The sequence below is a fragment of the Haemorhous mexicanus genome, chromosome 9, assembly GCF_027477595.1.
Source record: "Haemorhous mexicanus isolate bHaeMex1 chromosome 9, bHaeMex1.pri, whole genome shotgun sequence".
Taxonomy (NCBI): domain Eukaryota; kingdom Metazoa; phylum Chordata; class Aves; order Passeriformes; family Fringillidae; genus Haemorhous; species Haemorhous mexicanus.
In genome coordinates, this window is record NC_082349.1 from 3,769,419 (window position 1) to 3,788,506 (window position 19,088).

The 19,088-nt window shown below is 40.2% G+C and overlaps 1 protein-coding gene across 17 annotated transcripts in view; it reads right to left on the reverse strand.

The window, feature by feature from the left end:
* FGGY (FGGY carbohydrate kinase domain containing) overlaps positions 1-19,088 on the reverse strand; it is a 259,625-nt gene that overhangs the window by 85,727 nt on the left and 154,810 nt on the right. For all 17 annotated transcript variants that reach the window (XR_009487461.1, XM_059853683.1, XM_059853680.1 and 14 more), the window contains one exon: positions 357-472. Coding sequence is in view for 16 of the 17 variants with exons in the window: in XM_059853683.1 (XP_059709666.1) it covers positions 357-472 (116 nt within the window). In the remaining variant the exon portion in view is untranslated. The remainder of the gene's footprint in view (positions 1-356; positions 473-19,088) is intronic.

Genomic DNA, 19,088 nt, shown 5'->3' on the forward strand with positions numbered 1-19,088 from the left:
AAGCTGCTGACATTCACAATATTACAGCAAAATACCTTTTTATATGTATATATCTTTTATTCATATAATCAGAGAATGGGTTGGGTTGGGAGGGACCTTAAAGCTCATCTCATTCCACCCCCTTGCCATGGGCAGGGACACCTTCCACTAGACCAGGTTGCTCAAAGCTCCATCTCTCTATATATATTTATATCTTTTATATATATACACTTAAAACTTTTTATTAATATGAATAAATATGCATATTTGTTAACATGATATATATATTGATTAATATTAAATATTTTGTTAATATTAATATATATGTATGTTTATTAACATGAATATATATATATTAAAACCCAACCTTGATATACCTATTTTTTCATACTTATCCTTCACCAAATCTTCCAAACCAATCATTTTCCAGAAAGTGTCATCCCAACCTCTATCTGATGTGTATGTCCACTTGCACACTACTGTACAGAGAGACCTAAAAAAGAGACAATATAGGCACAGAGTCAGGCAAATGAACATGGTTGGGTTTAAACTTGTGACTAGAAACAAGTTCTTGCAAAAGAATCTCTTCTCCACTGGTCAGAAACTCCAGCAGAATGCTCACATTAAAAAAAAAAAAAAAAAAAAAACAAACTGGTTACTGTTTGGAGTGCATGTCTTAAGGACCTTAAAAGGACCTTGTGTTTAAGATTCTTCTCTGCTGAAACAACTCCTGGTCTGGCCACTTCACTGCATAAATCAGTCAAATAACAGGCTGTGCATGTGCCTGAGGGAGAGCAGGGCAGGAGCACAGCAGCTCTGGAGCAGGCAGCTCAGAGTGCTGCTCTTCCAGCCTAAATGGCTGCTTTGTACACAGTCTGTCCTTAGGAAAACTTTGTGTTACTTCCCTCACAACTGAACTGCAGTTCCCAGGAGATCTGGATGATGGGGACAGATGCACAAGGCTGATTTCTGAGAAGCTGATGTTAAACTCTGTTGTGCCAGGACAGCAGCAAGGGGCACAGGCAGGAGCAGAAGGACACAGAGGACAAGAACTCTCACAGCAAAGTCTATCCTAATGCACAGAATGGTTTTTATCAATATCTCTGACCTTATTCCTCCCCAAAGTATGAACAATATTCCTGATGATTTAGTATTACATAGGCTGTTTTCTGTCTGAACACTAAGAATCATCTCCAAAGATCAGTATTAAAATGTGCTTGAAAAGTCAGTCAATTAAAAGGTCTTAAAAATGTTAAATACCACTGAAAACTGCAGCTCTATGCAATCCTGGGAATACCACAGTACCAGCAAGTGCAAGACAGCTCAGATGCATCTTGGGGAAGCACATCATCATAACTGTTCTCAAAGAGAAATCCTGCTCAGAGGTGGATTTTCTTTGATGTTTTACAAGACAGCTTATTTGTGACTCATGTTTAGCCAAGGTGAGCTTACACAGGCATAGTCTCTTTATTAGGATGGTACAATTTGAACATGTATCTTCAAAGCAAACTCACTTTTACTGAAGCATTTGACTTTTTCTTGCAGTTTTGCATAAGTAAAAACCAAATAAAATTTGTGTCTTCAAAATTATTTTTTGGAGTTAAAGGAAATCTTCCCTTTCATCCAAGAATACTACCCAGGGACTGACATATGAATCACAGAATGGCTGGAAGGAACCTTAAAGTTCATCTTGTTCCAACCCTCTGCCATGGGCAGGGACACCTTCCATTAGCCCAGGTTGCTCCAAGCCCCATCCAACCTGGCTTTGAGCAGAAAAGAGAAGCTATTTTTATTTTCTATCTGCAAATCAAAGTTAGAGCTTATAGCCACTGATACTGCAGACAGAGAAAAGCCACAGAACAACAGGAAGAGTCTTTCCACACAAAACAATCTGGGCTATCTATTTTATGCTTTAGGGGGGGTTACAAGAAGAAGCAACATCCTCTTATGTGACACTGAGCAGAAGATGGGATGGTTTCATGGACTCTCTAAACTCCCACTTTCTCATCTGGGACAGAAATGTGTATTTTAAATGCCTTATGTTTCCTTCCATCCTGTTGTACTGGAGTTTTTACAACCAGAGGATGGTCATTCACATCCCATTGGCTGTAATGGTGTGCTGGTTGCTCTTTGCTGCAAGAGAATAATTAACATGACATTTTTGGGGAGGAAAAAAAGACATTAGTTAACTATTTATATCCTTATAAATAAATGCAGTCAATAAATGCAGAGATTATTTCAGGACTACTCTTAAAACATCTCTGACAACCCCATCCCCTTTTTTTTTTCTTCCTAATAGTTCAAGAATAGACCACACAATCTCAATTCATTGTCTGGTTTGAAATCAGAAAAAGCACATGACCTGTAACTACAGCAATGACAATGTTGATATAAGGAATTCCAATTTCCAAGGATTTAAAAGCCAGACACAGAAATCTAATTAGGACCTTTGACAAAAATTGGGTGAATAAATAAATTCTAGGCTGAAGAAAATACTGGGAAAAAATAAACATTTTCCCCAAATTGGTTCAAACCTCTCATTAAAAGGAAAAATAAAGACAGGGTATTTGAAATAAAAAGCACTTCATCAGTTTAGGAAAAATTTAGACATAAAGAACGAAAAACAATGCATCAAGTTTTCCCAAATATGGGAAATACCAAATCATAACAAATTATCTTCAAAACCGAATATGTCTTTTTCTAATTAGATTGAAGCTCTGAACTAATGCCACACCCTGAGAAAGGCTCCAAAGAACATGTTCTAACCAGGGGCCTGCTGTCCCACACAGCTCCCTCTGTGGAACACCACAGCACACACACAGGCCCATGGAATCACTGGGGATGGGGAGAGATCCTCCCCCTGCCAATCCACAGAATTCCAGCAGATTCCAGCTCTCTGGCAGGATATGGCTGCACTGAACACATCCTGGAGATGTATAAATGCAAAGTGCTCACAGAACAAGGATAAACAGAGGAGTTCTGGTTGAATTTTTAACACAGTATGGAAAACGAAGCAAGAAAGACAACTCTTCCCAAATGAATTGGCTGGCAGATCCTTAAGTGGAAGGCTCTGGTATGAAAACCAATCTCAGATCTGAGCTAAAACACTAACACATTATGTTGGCAGGTTTTTATTTTCATGGCCATAGCAAGAAACTCAAAATGCTTGTTTTAAACACAGTCTGAGCATTTACACTTCTTTGGGATTCAATCTCTTCCACTCTTGCTGCCACCCAAAAAGTAGGTGTTTAATGGAACAATATGGCTTCATACAAATCCCTGATATCAAAGTCATACTGCAGAAAGGCATTCTGGTCTCTTAGATAAGAGTTCGAAGGAAAGGATTTCTTTGTGATGGCCATGATGGATTAACATCAACACAAAAAAGCTCAAAAGCACCTGGATGGGTTGAACTCAAAGCCCTGCCCCACACCTGATGAGGTGCTCACTCTGTATGCCCTAGAGAGCTCTGTGCACATGCAGAGAGAACAGTTCATTCATGGCTTGTCACTGCTGAAGCCAATGGTATATATGTACATTATATATATTATATCTATTTATCTATTTATATATATATATATATATATATATATATATATATATATATATATAAACTTTATAGGACATCACTCAGAAATTCTTGTCCAGAGCATCCCTCTGAAAAGGGGAGAGCACAATTCTAACTTGGGAAAACTCTATCCAGAAAGACACTGTGGGAAAGGACCACCTGAGGAACCAAGTCAGTACACCTACAAAGAAAGCCTCTACCATGAGAAAATTTTATATTTCACAGAACTCCTAAGTTTGATGAGATGAAGGGCAGACATGAAACAGAAACAGTACTGATATCTGCTGTGGTATATTCAATTTTTCCTATTTGGCAGCATTGCCTCAATTATTTGGTCATAAACACCAGACTTGTGCTGGCTGAAGCGGGATGAACCAGATGGGTTGAAGCAAAAGCTCCTCTTACTTTACTCCCAGGATCAGCTGGGCTCAAAGGGGCAGAAGAGCCCTCTCCTGACTGCCTGATCCACCACAAGATTTGAGGAGGCATACATGGAACCCCTCAGTAGCACAAGCCATATGCAGCCAGGCTGAAATACCATGAGTTTGGAGACACTTTTCCTCAAGCATATTCCCAGCACAATGAAATGAAGGATTTCCTTTCTCTGTTCAGAACAAAAAGTTTTGCTTAGAATATTCGTACTGAAAAAAAAAAAACCCAACCGTCATACATGGAAAATTTTTATTTTATTTAAACCAGATTTTCAACAGGAAAATGACTGTGTTTGGAGTTTCCTATGAGTTTCTTGCTGAGGGCTGACTGGATGTGCTCAAGTCCTGCATGACCAGAATCTCAGCAGTCTTAAAAACACAGAGAGTCTGCAAACACTCACTTGTAATTCCCAAAATGCTATCTGGAAGCAACTAACCTGCAAAAGGATCCGGGCAATTGGATTACTCCATTTGGAGTGATCTAATTTGTTTCTGTGTGACTCTTCCCACATTATCTGCCCATTCTGAGTATTTTCTCTCACTCTGTTGTACTTCTTGGAGAGAAGGAAATCAGATACATTAACTGAAAATGGGAATTACTGCATGCTCTAAGTTATCAGCATAAAAATGTATCCAAAAGATAGAAGTCACAAAAAACTTCTGCACAACTACCTAGGAGTCACCAGAGCTTCAAACTTTGGTCCTTTCTTTGTTGCCACATCTCCCACACCCTAAAGTGGATAAAGCCAGCACAGATATGATTCCCAAATCTGCAGAGATCCTGCCCTGCCAGGGACAGCATCTGCTATGAAAATAATTCTGGGGGCTACTCCTTAATTGCAGGTGTCTTGCAGAAGTCATCCCTATTTTGAGTATAGGTTGATAGGTAAGTCCTATCAACTAAAAGTTACAGTTTTTTTCTCCTGAAAAGTGACCCCACAAGGCGTTTCTACATGACCTTCCATTCCAGAGGGCTGGTACAAGATTAGTCAGCCTGGAAAATGAGTCAACCACCAGCTTGAAAGGCAGGGAACCCCTGGCTGGGGCATCCAGAGGTGAATGGCAGCTTTGTTCTCAATTCCAAAGCAAAAGGATCTGCTCCATTCATCCCAACTGCTCAGAAATGGACCTAAACTCATGAACTTAATTAATTTTTTAGGCATCATTAACAGTGCAGCAGTTCAATCACTGGATCACTGAACTAAAGCCAGCTGCACCTGCTGAGGGCTGTGCCAAAGCTAAATCCTCCAGAAGCAAGGATAGGGTACAGCTAGATCCCAAAAGGAATAGCATGCACTAGGATAAAGTAACTCTCTGTGGTCTGTTGGGCAGATTTGTTTAAAGCTACAAAGAACCAAAAGCCAAGAAAGCTTTACGACGTTGTGAACGCAAGCAGGAGACCTGAAACAATGGAGTGTGACTGTCACAACATCAAATGATTTTTCTTTTGTTCTACAAAGTTTAAATTTAAAACAGATTTTGAATTCAAATTGTAAACCAGGGCATAGATTCTGCTCAAATAAACGTCTCCACATACTGACATCTGGGCCAGGCTGCCACTGTCCTCCCAAATTATGCACCCCACAGACTCAAGGCTTTTCACAAAAGCAAGCAATTTACAGCTCTAACACAGTCACAGATCTGATTGTGGTTTGTACAAAAATGTTCCAAGCAAAAAAATTTAATACCCAGCACACATACTCCCAGCATCCAAGAACAGAACTGGGCACTGGTGCTGAAAGAGCCTAAAATACAGTGGAGGTTATCACAGAGCAATAGGAAACCTGTAATTATTCTCTGCTCTCTTATGGTAATGCCATATCCATTAATCCACAGCCTTTGAAACAGAACCAGACTGCTGAATCCCCATCCACCACTGGCATTTAGGAAAAATGTTTCTGCCTGCTTGCTGTATTTGGCTGCTTGGGGGAAAGAGGGACAATTTCTCCTAAAGGAACACTTCTCAAGAAAGAGGAGAAGAAAAGTGACACCTGATCATTGAGTCTTGAAATGTATGAAGCGTAAGAGATGCTGCCCCTGCTGAGCAGCAGTTTGCTAAAAGGAGTCAGGACAGGGGTCTGAGCTCAGGCTGGTGTGGAGGAGCTGCCCCTGCTGTCCCTCAGTCCCTCAGCCCATCTCTGGGCCAGGTAGGCTGCAAAGCTCAGGGTGAGAGAGTCTGGGGGTGCCCTGACTGCACTCCTCACCTTTCCTCTTCAACAGCTCTTTAATTACAGGTACACACAACAAAACCTGCCAGGGGCTGCTCCAGCCACCCAGCCATGCAAACCCCAAGTCCCTAACATTTACAACATATTACTTTTTATGATTATTGCCTTTGACCCAAAGCCTATGAAATTCCTGCCTGCCCAAACCCATTGTCTTAGCAAGCTGTGCAATTTGACTCTTGCCTGAAAAGGGTTTTCATCTTCCAACAAAACATTAAACAGGCCAAACAAAGAAGACAGGTGGGGAAGCCTGTTTGGGACAAGTAGCAGACACATTCCCAGTTGTACTCACGGCCTGGACTTTCAGTCTTTGCATGTCTGAGGATTTAAACCTATTCAATAAAGGCAGCAAGGAAATTACTGTAATCAGAGTTAGAAATTCTACCAGCTTCAGCCTTCCTATGCTCTGGGTAACACTTCTATTTACCATAAATAATTAGAAGTAGTCTGGCTGCCATTTAGATTTTTTGAAGGAAGTTAAATACCACAGCAAAAGCAAAGCTTTCTCCCTGCTTTGAAATCTTCACTAAAGCTGAGGAGAAAAAAATATGAATACAAATAACAATGATCCAATATCATGATGAAAGGCCAATATTTTTTCACACAAGGGCTAGTAGCAATTTTGTCATATTTCATGGGTGAAATAGGATTAAACTCCAGACCTCAAACCTTAAAAGTTAATGTTCAAAAAATTACTTGGATGTTTTCTTTTTCCTCAGGAAAAACTGAGTGTCAGAAAATAGCTCTTCAGTTTCCAACAAAAAGGATTTAGTAGAAAAGATTTCTCTTTCCAGCAAGTGTGAAAGTTTGGTGGAAGACACCAATCCACAAAGCCACCAATCAAAAAGACAGTGAACAGCTCAGGACCTACAAGCTGCATACTTGAAGGTAATGCAGATACTGATATTTGCCTATATAATACCTTTCCAAACCCTTACAGGTTTTTTATTGCTGAAAAAAAAAAAAAAAAAAAGTTGAAGTACTACATATGATGTGAAGATTTCACAGCTTTTCCTTCAAAACTGTGGTTAAAACACTGGTTTAATGATATACTATCCCCCCCATTTTTTCCTGAACACTGCTGACTCAGGGAACTAGCAGGGTCCTACCAGACTCCTTCCCAGCCAACAAGACTAAATCTGGGGTTAAAAATCTCTGAACTTGTATTCAGCAGTTCTGCTGGCTTCACATCTGGAAAGTCAAAATTCTCACTGGACTGGTGGCACAGCTTTTATTTAAAAATATAAGCCAGGTCTCCCTTTCCCTGCCATAAATCTCACTGCCAAAGCAGAGCCTATGAAAGAGCAACTCTCTTTTAGGTGAGAGAGAGGCCCTTAGGGAATAGCAGCTACATCAGAGCCCTTGGGGGACTGGGATCCATCAACACTCTCACCAACAGGCGTGGGCATTACACCAGGACTTCCAAACTCATCCAGACTGGGCTTTTAGGGCTTTTGCTGGGATACAGGGTGGAGGAGTCGGGATTCTCCTGAGCTCACACCACCCTGTGTGTGTGTGTGTGTGTGTGTGTGTGTGTGTAAGCCACTCAGCTCTCAGCAACAAGCACTGAGTAGGAAACAAAATCTTTCAATCAGCAGATCAAAAAGTTAAAGCTATTTCTGTAAAGGGGGAGAAGTATTAATTAACTCAAACCTCGCTCTAATATTTGGTGCTCATGTTGTAACACTTCAGAGGTTTTTGGATGGCTTTTTAAATCACAGGATTTTCTAAGCAAGTCTGTTGCTTACTTAAAGGGACAGTTTTTATTGTATGAAAAACACAATTCGCATTTGCAATTTTCTACACCCACATCTATAATTAATCTCCTCTGAATACAGCCACTCCCTGACAAGATTCCATGTTATATTTAAACTCTGGGTGCCACTTTGAAAGGAAAAAAAGAAGAACAATAGGATCATTTTCAAAGCCCACATAGCAGCACAAGGTTTCGAAGCAATGAAGTGCTTTAAACTCTGGCATCAACCTTCTGACCACCCAACCAGAGCAAAGACTGACCTCCAGTTACCACCACAACAGGCACAGAAGTCTCTTGAGAAATGCAGAGTGTAGATGTTTCCTGTGTTCGAAAGGAGACTGATGTTATATTACATAGATAAATCTCAAATTTACTAAAAGGTTGGGAAAGCCCCTTTTGTGACACTCAGACTTCAAGGATTAAATCACTTAAAGAATACTCTATGTTGGATGAGGTACCTTAAAATTTAAAATTTGGACATCTTGTTGGAAATGTGGAAATGTGCATTTGGTACATAACTACTGTGGGAAACTGGCTTGTTTTATTTTTCCAAAAATACACACACACATGTGTTTGTAATGTGTACACATGCAGATATTTACTTTGGACTGGGAGAATGTGCCTGCTTGTGTTTGCTGTAATCTATTTAAACCTGTCCTTTAGAAATACAAATAAATGCATCAAACACTGCAAATGTCAAAAAAGCCATCCAACAGAAGGTGAATCACACTGACCACAATGAGATGATGTTTCTTCTATGATGTGTAACAGAGTCCAATTCTTTCTAGAAGTGTGTTTCTGTTTAGAAACACACTATCAAAAGATGGGAAGACTGAAGAGTCTTGAATTCAGTTTTCCTAGAAGTTATGTCACCAAACCTGTAGGGAACCACCCATCTGCAGTTCAGCTTATCAAGTCAGATTAATCTCTTGTGTGCATCTAGTAACTTCAGTGGATGCACTTAGCTAAACACATTCAGTTGGATCAGAAAGTACAAAATAAGACCATTTTATCCACCCACATACACCTCACCATGTCATGAGGCAAGGGCAAGCCAACAGTCAGCAGATTGCTGAGTTGTTTTATTAATTTCATTCTGTATTATGTTACAGACACCCAACCAAGATTCAAGCCCATTGTCTTCGGCATTGTTGGAGAACTCATAATGAGACACAGTCCTAGACAAAAAAATGTATTGTCTAGACAAATCAGACATTGCATGTGGGGCTGGAAATCTTAGTCCATTCCCTTAAAAGATGGCAAACAGAGGCAAAGAAAATTGAGGGATTTGGCCAAGAGTCAAAGAGTAAACTTCAATCAGATCCCTGAACTGAATACTGAAATCCAGAGGCTCAGTCTAGAGACTGAGACCCAGGCAGAAAGACACCATTCAGACATTGATGCTGAACATGTTAAAAAAAAAAAAAATCTTTCTATGGACAACTGTAGTTTAAATCTTTAAATATGAGAGAAACAAAAAAAGTGCACATATATAAAACTGAATCACTGGTTTAAGTAACCATTGGTTTAAATTTTATAAGCTTAATAACCGAAGGACAGGTTATAAAGAAAACATCATCCAAAAACGGCAAGGAAAATGAAAAGCAAAACTGGAAGTAGAGCCCACGTGTCCAGCCACTGCAGTCCAGCAGCCTTGGGACATTCCTCCTGCCTTCTGCAACATCAGCAATGTTTCAGTTCCATTTAATCACAAAAATATATTCTTTCAAGCTCAGTATTTCAACCAAACCACTCTGCAATAGGAAGTCAAATATTTATTTCAATTAAGAGCTTGTATTTAAAAAACACATTTTCTCCTGTTACCTTCTGGCAGTTAAAAATATGACACAATTAAAACTGGAAGTATTGGTACACAGAGCCAGTGAACAGCTTCCTCTGGAAGTCTGAGCTGGAGCAAATTTACCACAGCTCAAGGCTTCACCAAACACTCAAGGAAGCTGGTAAAGAGATTAAGCAAATGCTACAAGTCACTGAGAAAAAGGAGGTTGGGTCTGAGCTCTCTCTCCACTGTGTGGCTTTGGACAGAGTGAGATTATTCCTGTCAGCATCACTGGCTTCTCCCAGTACAACAGCAGCAGCACATCCAGATGTGCATCACCCAGCACATCTGCCAGCACCAGGCACTGCCCCAGCCATGGACACACGGCCACTGCATTGTTCCAGATGTCCCTATCCCACAGGGAATAACGTGGGCAGGCTGTAGGAACACCACAGTTACTGCTACATGCCCCTGTGTCACTCCTCTGGGTGAAAAGGACACACAGGACATGCTCACCCACCAGCCATGCTTGGGGAGCAGAAGGATTTAGGGTGTCCTTGATCTTCCAGCAGTTTGGGGAGTGTGGCAGATGCTGAGGGCGCTGCCTGGCCAGCACCATGTGCACCCTGCCACCCCAGACACCGACCAGGAACACAAATCTCCACAGGATCAGGGCTACACTTCATTATGTGGTTTCTGCTGTCTTCAAACAATTGAGCAGAATTAGAGTGGTGTGAAAAAACCCCACCCTTCCAGCCCTACCAGTGGTGTTTTGAGAGAGAGAACTGTTAGTCTGGAAATCTCTTCACACAAAGACACATTTTACCAATTCATGAGTAAATAATGTATATATTCCTAACATCAAACTGCTGATGGTCTAATTTAGCACAGTACTTGCACACATGTGTGAGTATAAAGTCCTGAGTTCTGTCAGTGGGGTTAATGGGAGTTTTTACCAGCTTAGTCAGACTGTGCTGAACTGGAGCCTCGGCTGTCATGCACTTGTGGCTAGACAAAGCCTAAGTGAAACCAGAACAGAAGCAGGGAAATTGCCAAGAGTACTGCAATAAAAGAAAGTCTTAATAACTGCATTCTGATAGAGGCTGTTCCCATTTCACATGCTAAACCTGAATATTGAGTCCTCCTTTATTCAGGGAAACGACCTTCAAGTCCTGCTCAAGTCTGGATGACAGGATACAGCTGCCAGGGGCACCTGAATCAAGATACACGTTAGATATTCCTACTCAGGGAGTGAGCTGTGTTGTTACCTCCCACCACAAAAATCAGTTCAATCAGTGTAAACTCTTAAAATCATAAAGTCATTCCTAAACACTAGATATATGTGGTCAAAATTTAGTCATTAGTATCAATTTTTGAAAACAGGTTTTGTTAGAATTTAAGGTAAGTGACTTAAATCAAAGGAAAACCAAGATGGCTCATTTTACACACACGTGCTGTATGCTTGTATTTTAATATTTTAAATGAGAGCAGCAGTGCATCTATTTCTAGAGTATCTTTAATTAATAATAATGGTATGCATGTACAGCCCATTGCAATTGCATTCATGTAAAAAAGAGGGCATGTTTCTGAGTAAATCTCAAAAAACAAAGACACCAACAGTATTATTTGGACAGCTGTGGGATTTCATAAACCAAACAAAGAAAACCCCACCAAGGAGTTCTGAAACAGGTAATAGAAGTGAGTAAAAGAACACATAAATTTCCATAAAGCAAGAATGAAAAAACATTTCAGCTTATTTACGTCAGCAGGGAGATAAATGGAGATCAATGTAGAAAATAAGGAAGACTATAGAGTAGATAAATCAGGTGTCATTATTCCTCAGAAGGCAGAAATAAAGACATTCAAAGAAAACAAGCAATCATTCTGCAGTTGAAAGAGGATATTGCTGGGACCAAGAGAAAATAAAAGAAAAACATAAAGGAGGCTACATTACATGGATACCTAGACTGCTTCCAGTCACAATAATAGAGAGAAATAACATAAGGGAGTACAAATGCTCATTAACTGAGCATGATTTCAAAGCACTGGCCCCAGAAGGATGCTAACATGTTGTCAGGTCTAGGATTCCTCTCTCCTTTCCTTTCCTCTGAAAGCATCTCTGCTGCCACTGCTCAAGAGAAGGGACTGCACTAAATAAACTCCACTCTGACTTTTTCTAGCAACCAACCAGCCCAACCCATGGGCTCTTGGGAGAGTGGCTGAAAAAAAGAAGCTGCTCCTCTTATTTCAGATGCTTTAGCCCGTTACACAAGGAAGGTGGACACAATTGGTTTTTACAATCATTTAAATCTTAAAAACAACTTCACCTGGGAATGCACATCCCCAGCTCTCTCAGAGCCAGAGCTCAGCCTCCCAGGTACTGCCTGAGCTTGTCTCACTCCCAGCACCAGGAAAGGTGAGGCTGAACCAGCAGGGTGGAGTTTACCACTGCTCTAATGAACCCTTTCATGCACCCCAAACAACACTAAAATATTTGTCTTTCCCTTTCTTGGAACTTGAATTACACTGCAATACTTGCAGAAAATACACTCACAAATGCTGCAAGCACAGAGAAGAATGAACTAAAAGTCAATTCAAAATCCCTGTGTTAGATGCCTAAAAAAAGGACTGTTTTATTCCCTCTTTAATGGTTTATGTGTTTCTAATGAAAAAAACCCAAAAATAATTTCTACATCTGTGTGTTTTGCCAAATTAAATGATGGAATTAAAAATATCACTGTTCATAGAGAGACTGTACATTTTTATTTGAGAGAAATTAAGAATGAAATTTCTAAAGCCAACTTTGTCAACTTCTTATTTATGAGCTTGGTCCTAAAGAGACGTGGGTGTGAGTAACTTGACCTGAACAAAAAGTGTCTCTGACGTCAGCTGGGGCATTTCTGTAAGTCACGTGTCTGCAGAAGCAACTGCAGGATTGTGCTTGACTTATCCCATATGGATTTTCCTTGCTACCTCCACAGTTAGATCAGTAATATCAGGCTGCACATTCTGCCATTTTCATTGCTGCAAAGTGGTTTGCACCCTTAGAAAAAAAGCACAAAGAAAATCAACTTCCTGGTGTCCTAAAATGGCTCTAGAGGTGAAAGGCCAACGTTCATTGCTGCAAGACCCAGAGAGAAATCCCAAGGTCTGAATTTAACAGTTCTCCTGCCCTGACTTGCCATGGATGGTATGGGAATGATGAGGAGGAACAGCACAAGACTTGCTGGCCTGCAGGAGTCAGAGACTGGCAACTCTGGACTGCAGCACTTTAAACCAGAAATAAATAAATAAGGAAATCTGTATATAGATCAAAAAAATAACAGGTGCCTAAAAGATAGCAGTTACTTAAGGAGAATTTTCTGGATATTAAATCCATTGTACTTGAACAGTCTGAAGATGCTTTTGGCATATGACAAATGCTGCCAGCAAGACATCAGATGAAAACTCCTGCGGCTGGACTGACCTTGATTTTTCAAAATACACTGTTTTCTTCACAATCAATGCAAAATAATCAATAACCTGCTACGGTTTTCAAATACCATTTTCAAATCATTCTATGTGTCACACTGAAAGGACAAATGAATCTTCTGGGCCATAGGTGGCCATAAGGTTCAGAGAAGGAAAATGAGCAGTGTTAAGAACAGTTCCCCTAACATTGCTAGAGCCAACAGCCTGTTCATACCAACATGCTTGGACAGCAAATAAAGGACCCAGACCAGCAGAGCACTTAAGCACAGGCTTTAATTTTAAGCACGTGCCTAAGTGCTTTGCTGGACAAGGGCCCAAAGAAAAGAATGAGCACAGTTAACTGAAAAGCCCTTCAGAACTGGCCTGACTGCTTTGTTTGTCCATTCCAGTTGCTAGTAAACACACGTTTGGGTTTAACCCACCTCACAAGAACAGTGACCTGGTACAGCCAATCTCTGCACTCAGGGAAGCTCCAGGAACTGGAAAGGCACTGCAAGACACACTTGGGATTTAGGGTACTTAAAAGGTACAAGTACAAGTAGCATCTCCACATCTCTCTTGCAGGAAAATCCACATGAGGGCCCAAACCTCACATAAGCTTTTACCACACAAGCTTGCCTTGCTCTGACTCTTCCACCAGCTTCACAGAATGTATTTTGGAGACCTCCTAAAGAGGGCACAAAACACTGCCACAGGATTGGTGGCTCTTCCTCCTGTCTCCAACTTGTGAAGGAAACCCAAACTTGAGCAGATAATTTCTGACTCTGGGCCTTGGCAATGTGGCAGTCTTTTTTACTACCTCCACCTTGGTCCATTAATAACATTTTTATATGTATCAAATTTACCCCCAAAACCAAAATCAAAACAAAGTTCCCTAGAATATCTTAAGCAATGTGCTTAAGTTAAAAAAAGAACTGGAGTCCAAAAATGGAAAGATGATTAGGGAGGTAGGTGAAGTTTGAATGAAACAATAATAAAAAGCCCTAAGAACACATCATATATTCATAGTTCTTGAATCATTAAGGCTCTGCATGACAGCTCTCACAAGCACCAGTATGGCAAATTCACTGACTTTTAAGCAGGAGTGAAAGTGGCTAAGCCCTAGGACAAATAATTTGAAAATCTCAGCACAAGTCTGATCTCAGAGAGTTTAAAGGAATGCAGACTGCCCAAAAACACAGCAGCTGTTTGTTTTTTCTGCCACCTTTCCAAGGTTCATGTCTGGAGTGAGGATAAACAGTTCTGAAAAAAAGTTATGTGGAGTTCAGACTTTAAGAAAATAAAACATCAGACTAGTATTTCTTGCAGAAAGAATAAAAAAATAAAAAACCCCAAACCTTAAATTATTCAGCCCTGAAAGTTTTCAGGTAGAGCTCTCAGGAGCAGAGGTAGATGGCTTGAGGCTTCAATATATTAAGATGCATTCTCTAAACAAGTCTGCATTTTCAAAACCTTGGCCTGATGTGGTTTTCTTGAGCAATATTCCTTCAAGCAGAGTTTCACATTTAATGAGGTAAAACTGTAGTCTCTACTTTATGCACATACACACAAATAGAGGCCCTTTCAGATAAACCAACAAGCAAATGAGATAGTGGATGAAGCCTTCACCAGTCTGAAGTGATTTCCATTAGCACAGCAGGTATCACAGTCACAAGGTTAATTTCTGATAGTTTGGACATCATTCTTTATATTCTACCTCCTCCTTTCTATGTTTGTACCAAAGCAAATGAGCACACACTTTAATTAATTAATTAATATGTCTCCTGATAGGTTGGGCAATCAGAAATCTCTTAACATTTTAGTGGGTATGAGTTTCCTTTGATCCACATTGAATCAGAGAGCCTGAAAAAGAAAGATGTATCTTTGAGACAGCCTGAAAAAGAAAGATGTATCAGGAAATGTTCTTGGGGAGATTACCAGTGGAGCTAACTGGTGTGAATAAGGTTTGTCTGTGTTTCAGGCAGGTCAGAAATAGCAGGAAATAGCAGGCACCATGTTGAGATTCAACATCTGTTTATGAACTGTCCTTATATACAAATGAAGAGCTGCTACAGGACAAAATATACAAACCCAGAAAGTCTTAAACAAACTGGAACCCCTCTGGAGAGCCCCCCTGTTAGATTTACCCCTGGTGCTACTGGGGCAACAGCATGAGGAATGGTGAGCACTGAAGAACTTTACCTTGTCTTTGTGACACACATTCAAAATATATATATTTTTTTATATTTATATCTATCTCATGGCCAGCATGGCCCAAGATGGCACATGAAAGATGCCATCTGTGAAGGAGACTAAATCCAGACTGCACATGTGCCCACAGAGCTTCAGAGTGGAACTGAGGGCAAGAATGGCACGGGATGGAATGGACATGAAGAACAGGTGCCAGCAATGGATCATGCTCTTACACATTCCCCGTTTTCCTTTCTTTGTAGGGAGATGAAAGCACTCTGGACTTTAACCTTCTGTACAGATGCTGTGCAGAAGGAATTAGGGACAACACCACACCAACTTTTTCCATAAAGACAAGAAGAACGCTAAAATTCTTTCCTGAAAGTAAAATTATAGCATGGTATTTCCTTTTCTCCAAGGAGTCTGTTTGAGGTATTTTATATACAATGACAAACCAGCATCAGAAACCCCCAAATAGTTTCATGGAGGGAAGCTCAGAAGATGGAAACCACAGAAAAATAGCTTTCTTTGTATTTTGTGGCATGTTCTCCCCCTCTTATCAGTTTTAATTAAATATGAAAACACCTTATTGTGCAGATCCAGCTTCATTGCTCTGAAGAATAAGCTCACCTAGGAAAATGAGATTGGAAGGAGAGAAGAGTATCTAAATAGTTTCAAAACTGTTTCAAACTACGGTAAGTGAAAGTTGAAGTTTTTCCATCATCCTAACTCCGTGTACTATGTAGGTATAAAAATGCAAGTGGGCTTTGAGGGTGGGGAGAGTTTTGGATTTAACAGGCATATCTCTCTGCTCATCCTCATATTTTTCCCAATCACCTACAGCATGAAGGGATTTCCTACTTTCTTTCTGACTTTGACAAAAAAATCCTTCTGCATGGGTACTACAGGCAATAGCTGGGTCACCTTCCATAAATTCCCTTCTACTCCAACACTGGCATGTGGACGCTGGGAGTGACTCTGGGACAGCCCCAGCCTGCCAGGGAACACAGGGACAGCTCTCAGGAACAACTGTGTTCCCCAATCCCCTCTGCAGAGAGTCCCAGGAGACATCCACACTGCAGAAGAGGAGCAAGCTCAGAACTCCGGCTGACAAGTCTGAGACAGATCACTTGAAATAAAATAAAGTGGACAAACACAAGTTTTAACTGAGATTCCCAGCTCCAGTTTACAGCTGAGTGTCAGCAAGCTGAACCAGATATTTAACTCAAAATATTATCTGAAGTTACGTCATAGTAAAATATAACTTTCAGAACTTCCCCTTCACTTTAAAATTAAACCAACAGCCATGGTGAAATCTGAAATTCCAACTCTCCTATCCACAGGAGAATTGAGTTTCCTATGCAGCGTCCAACAACCAAGAAGCACAACTCCAGTCATCCCTGCTGGATCACACTGCAAGCATTATTGCTTCATCTGTTTCTCTGAAGTCAGTCAGAATCCTACCATCGACATTTAATTAAAGAAGGTAGTAAGAAAATAAACAACCTTCCTTGGAATGTCTTTGATTCCATAAGTACATATACATTTCATCCACTGAAGACTGAATTACAACCTTTCATCTAAAGAACAGCTTAATGGAATGGCACTGGAATAAAGAATGGGGGAAGGCAAAAACAAACCCTTGGTGATTTCACATAACACATTATATATTTATATAATATCGGGCTGGCTATCTGGCAGCATCAATTTGCAAGCTGCAGTAAAAGTGTTCATCACCTCAGTGCAAGCAAAAGGCTGTGTCAGGCACTTACACCGAATCAATAACCAGATCCTACTGAGAGTTAAAGCAGCAGATGGTCCATCACAATGAAGAAATGACAGAACACATCCATAGAAGTGCCTGCTTTCTTCAGACACATTCTTGAAAGCACTGTATCATTGATCTAAGATTATTTTTATAGGCAGATGACAGGTCAAGCATAAAAGTGCTCTGTTTTAAAGGTTACGGAGTTGGCAAGCTTGGTATCACTGCCATGGACAAAGACTCATTTTCTTTTGAAGTCTTCCTTGTCAGGTTATTTACATTTCACAGTTAAAAGGCTCCTCTCTGGAGAACATGAATTCTAAAACAAATAAGAGAAAAAGTCCTAGGCAAGCTAATGCTACTTTAAAGAGATAATGTAAATCAACCCTGACACCATCAGTGTCATCCTAAAGCACGCGGGGAATTTCCAGTGAAAGTTACTAACATTAAGCAGATTTAGAGAGCCAGCCAAAAAAAATAAAGCAAACCTGTAGGTAAACTGCCCTCCAGGCCAAGACTGTTGTTAAAGCCATGTATTACAGTGAGAGGCAGAGGAGGAACACTCCAGTGGTGAAAGGCATTTGTTTGGGAAGTCTGGAGGAAGAATTGGTCCAGAATAAATAATTTAGTGTGATCTGTGAAAATGCCTATGGAATACGACACCTAATTCTCACTGCAAGTTAGACAGAAAGCTGGATGCCCAGGCTTAAAGAATGTTACCTTTCAAATTATACAGCTCTTTTCCCAGCTATAAAATAACAATGCCACTTTCTTGCTTAAGAGCACATTTAAGGGCTGAATTTATTAAGGTTCTTTCATATGCAAGGTATTACAGAGAAGTAAAGTTTTGGGGGTTTAAAAAATAAAAAAAAAAGACAAAAGAGGCCCTTATGGGATAATAAATTTCTGTGAGTTTTAATACTTCTAAGCAGTGTATGTACACATACAGTGCACAGACTTCATGCTACACAGCTTTTCTTCCCTTCTCTGGATGAGAACTCTCCTGGAATGTTATTGTTTTCAGGGGGGTTGTTTTTAAGAATTTACTGTGAATACATGCATTATATATGTGCACACCAAAACACTGCTGGGGCTGTAAATGACCCAGGAGTTCATAAACATGGCTATTTTCTTATCTGGTTCAAATTTATGCAAGGAAGCAATTGTTACACAGCTCTGGCTGAATAGAGACCCAATCTCACAGGGGACAAGGGGGCTTTCCATAGGGTTTCACATAAGGAAGAGTTCAAAGGAGATGACAGATTGTTTATTACATCCCTTGTACCATGAGGGTCTGATCTCTGATGGTGTTCACAGAAGCTAATGCAAAAGAAACACCCTGAACACCCAGCCTGGCTCTGAAGAGAACAGAAACGATTGTAAAAAAAAAAAAAAAAAAAAAAAAGAGATTAAAAGAACTGAAAGACAACAAACTCTTCTGTGGTTTATGTCTCATTTTTCCTCAGAATTTAAGGCTGTAACACCACAACCTCCTTCAATACTCCCCCAGGTCCAGAGAAGAAGAGTTATCCAGCCCCACCATTAGTGAGGATGTCAGCAAGAGGCATCTCAGACTCCCAGCCTCCTCTTTATGAGTATTATTAAGGGGAGATTGTCATCTCAGCCTCACAGAAGTTAATCATTACAGTGTTCATATATCTCCATTGCTTCTACACAGGACCAGCAATGAAATGGCTGTTTAAACAGAGTTTCTTTGCTTCGATTGGAAACTGTGTGTGCACCACTTATCATGAACAAGCAAATGTTAATGACTATTATGGAAAAATAAAAGACATTTTCTGATGTCACACAGTACAGTTATTTAAGAGTCTTCTTAAGATGTTGGATGTTGCATTTTGAGACTGAAGAAATAAGACCTTTAACAACAATGCATATATGAACTCTGATTTGTTTTTATTATTTTGTTTTTTAAGTGCTGGAAAA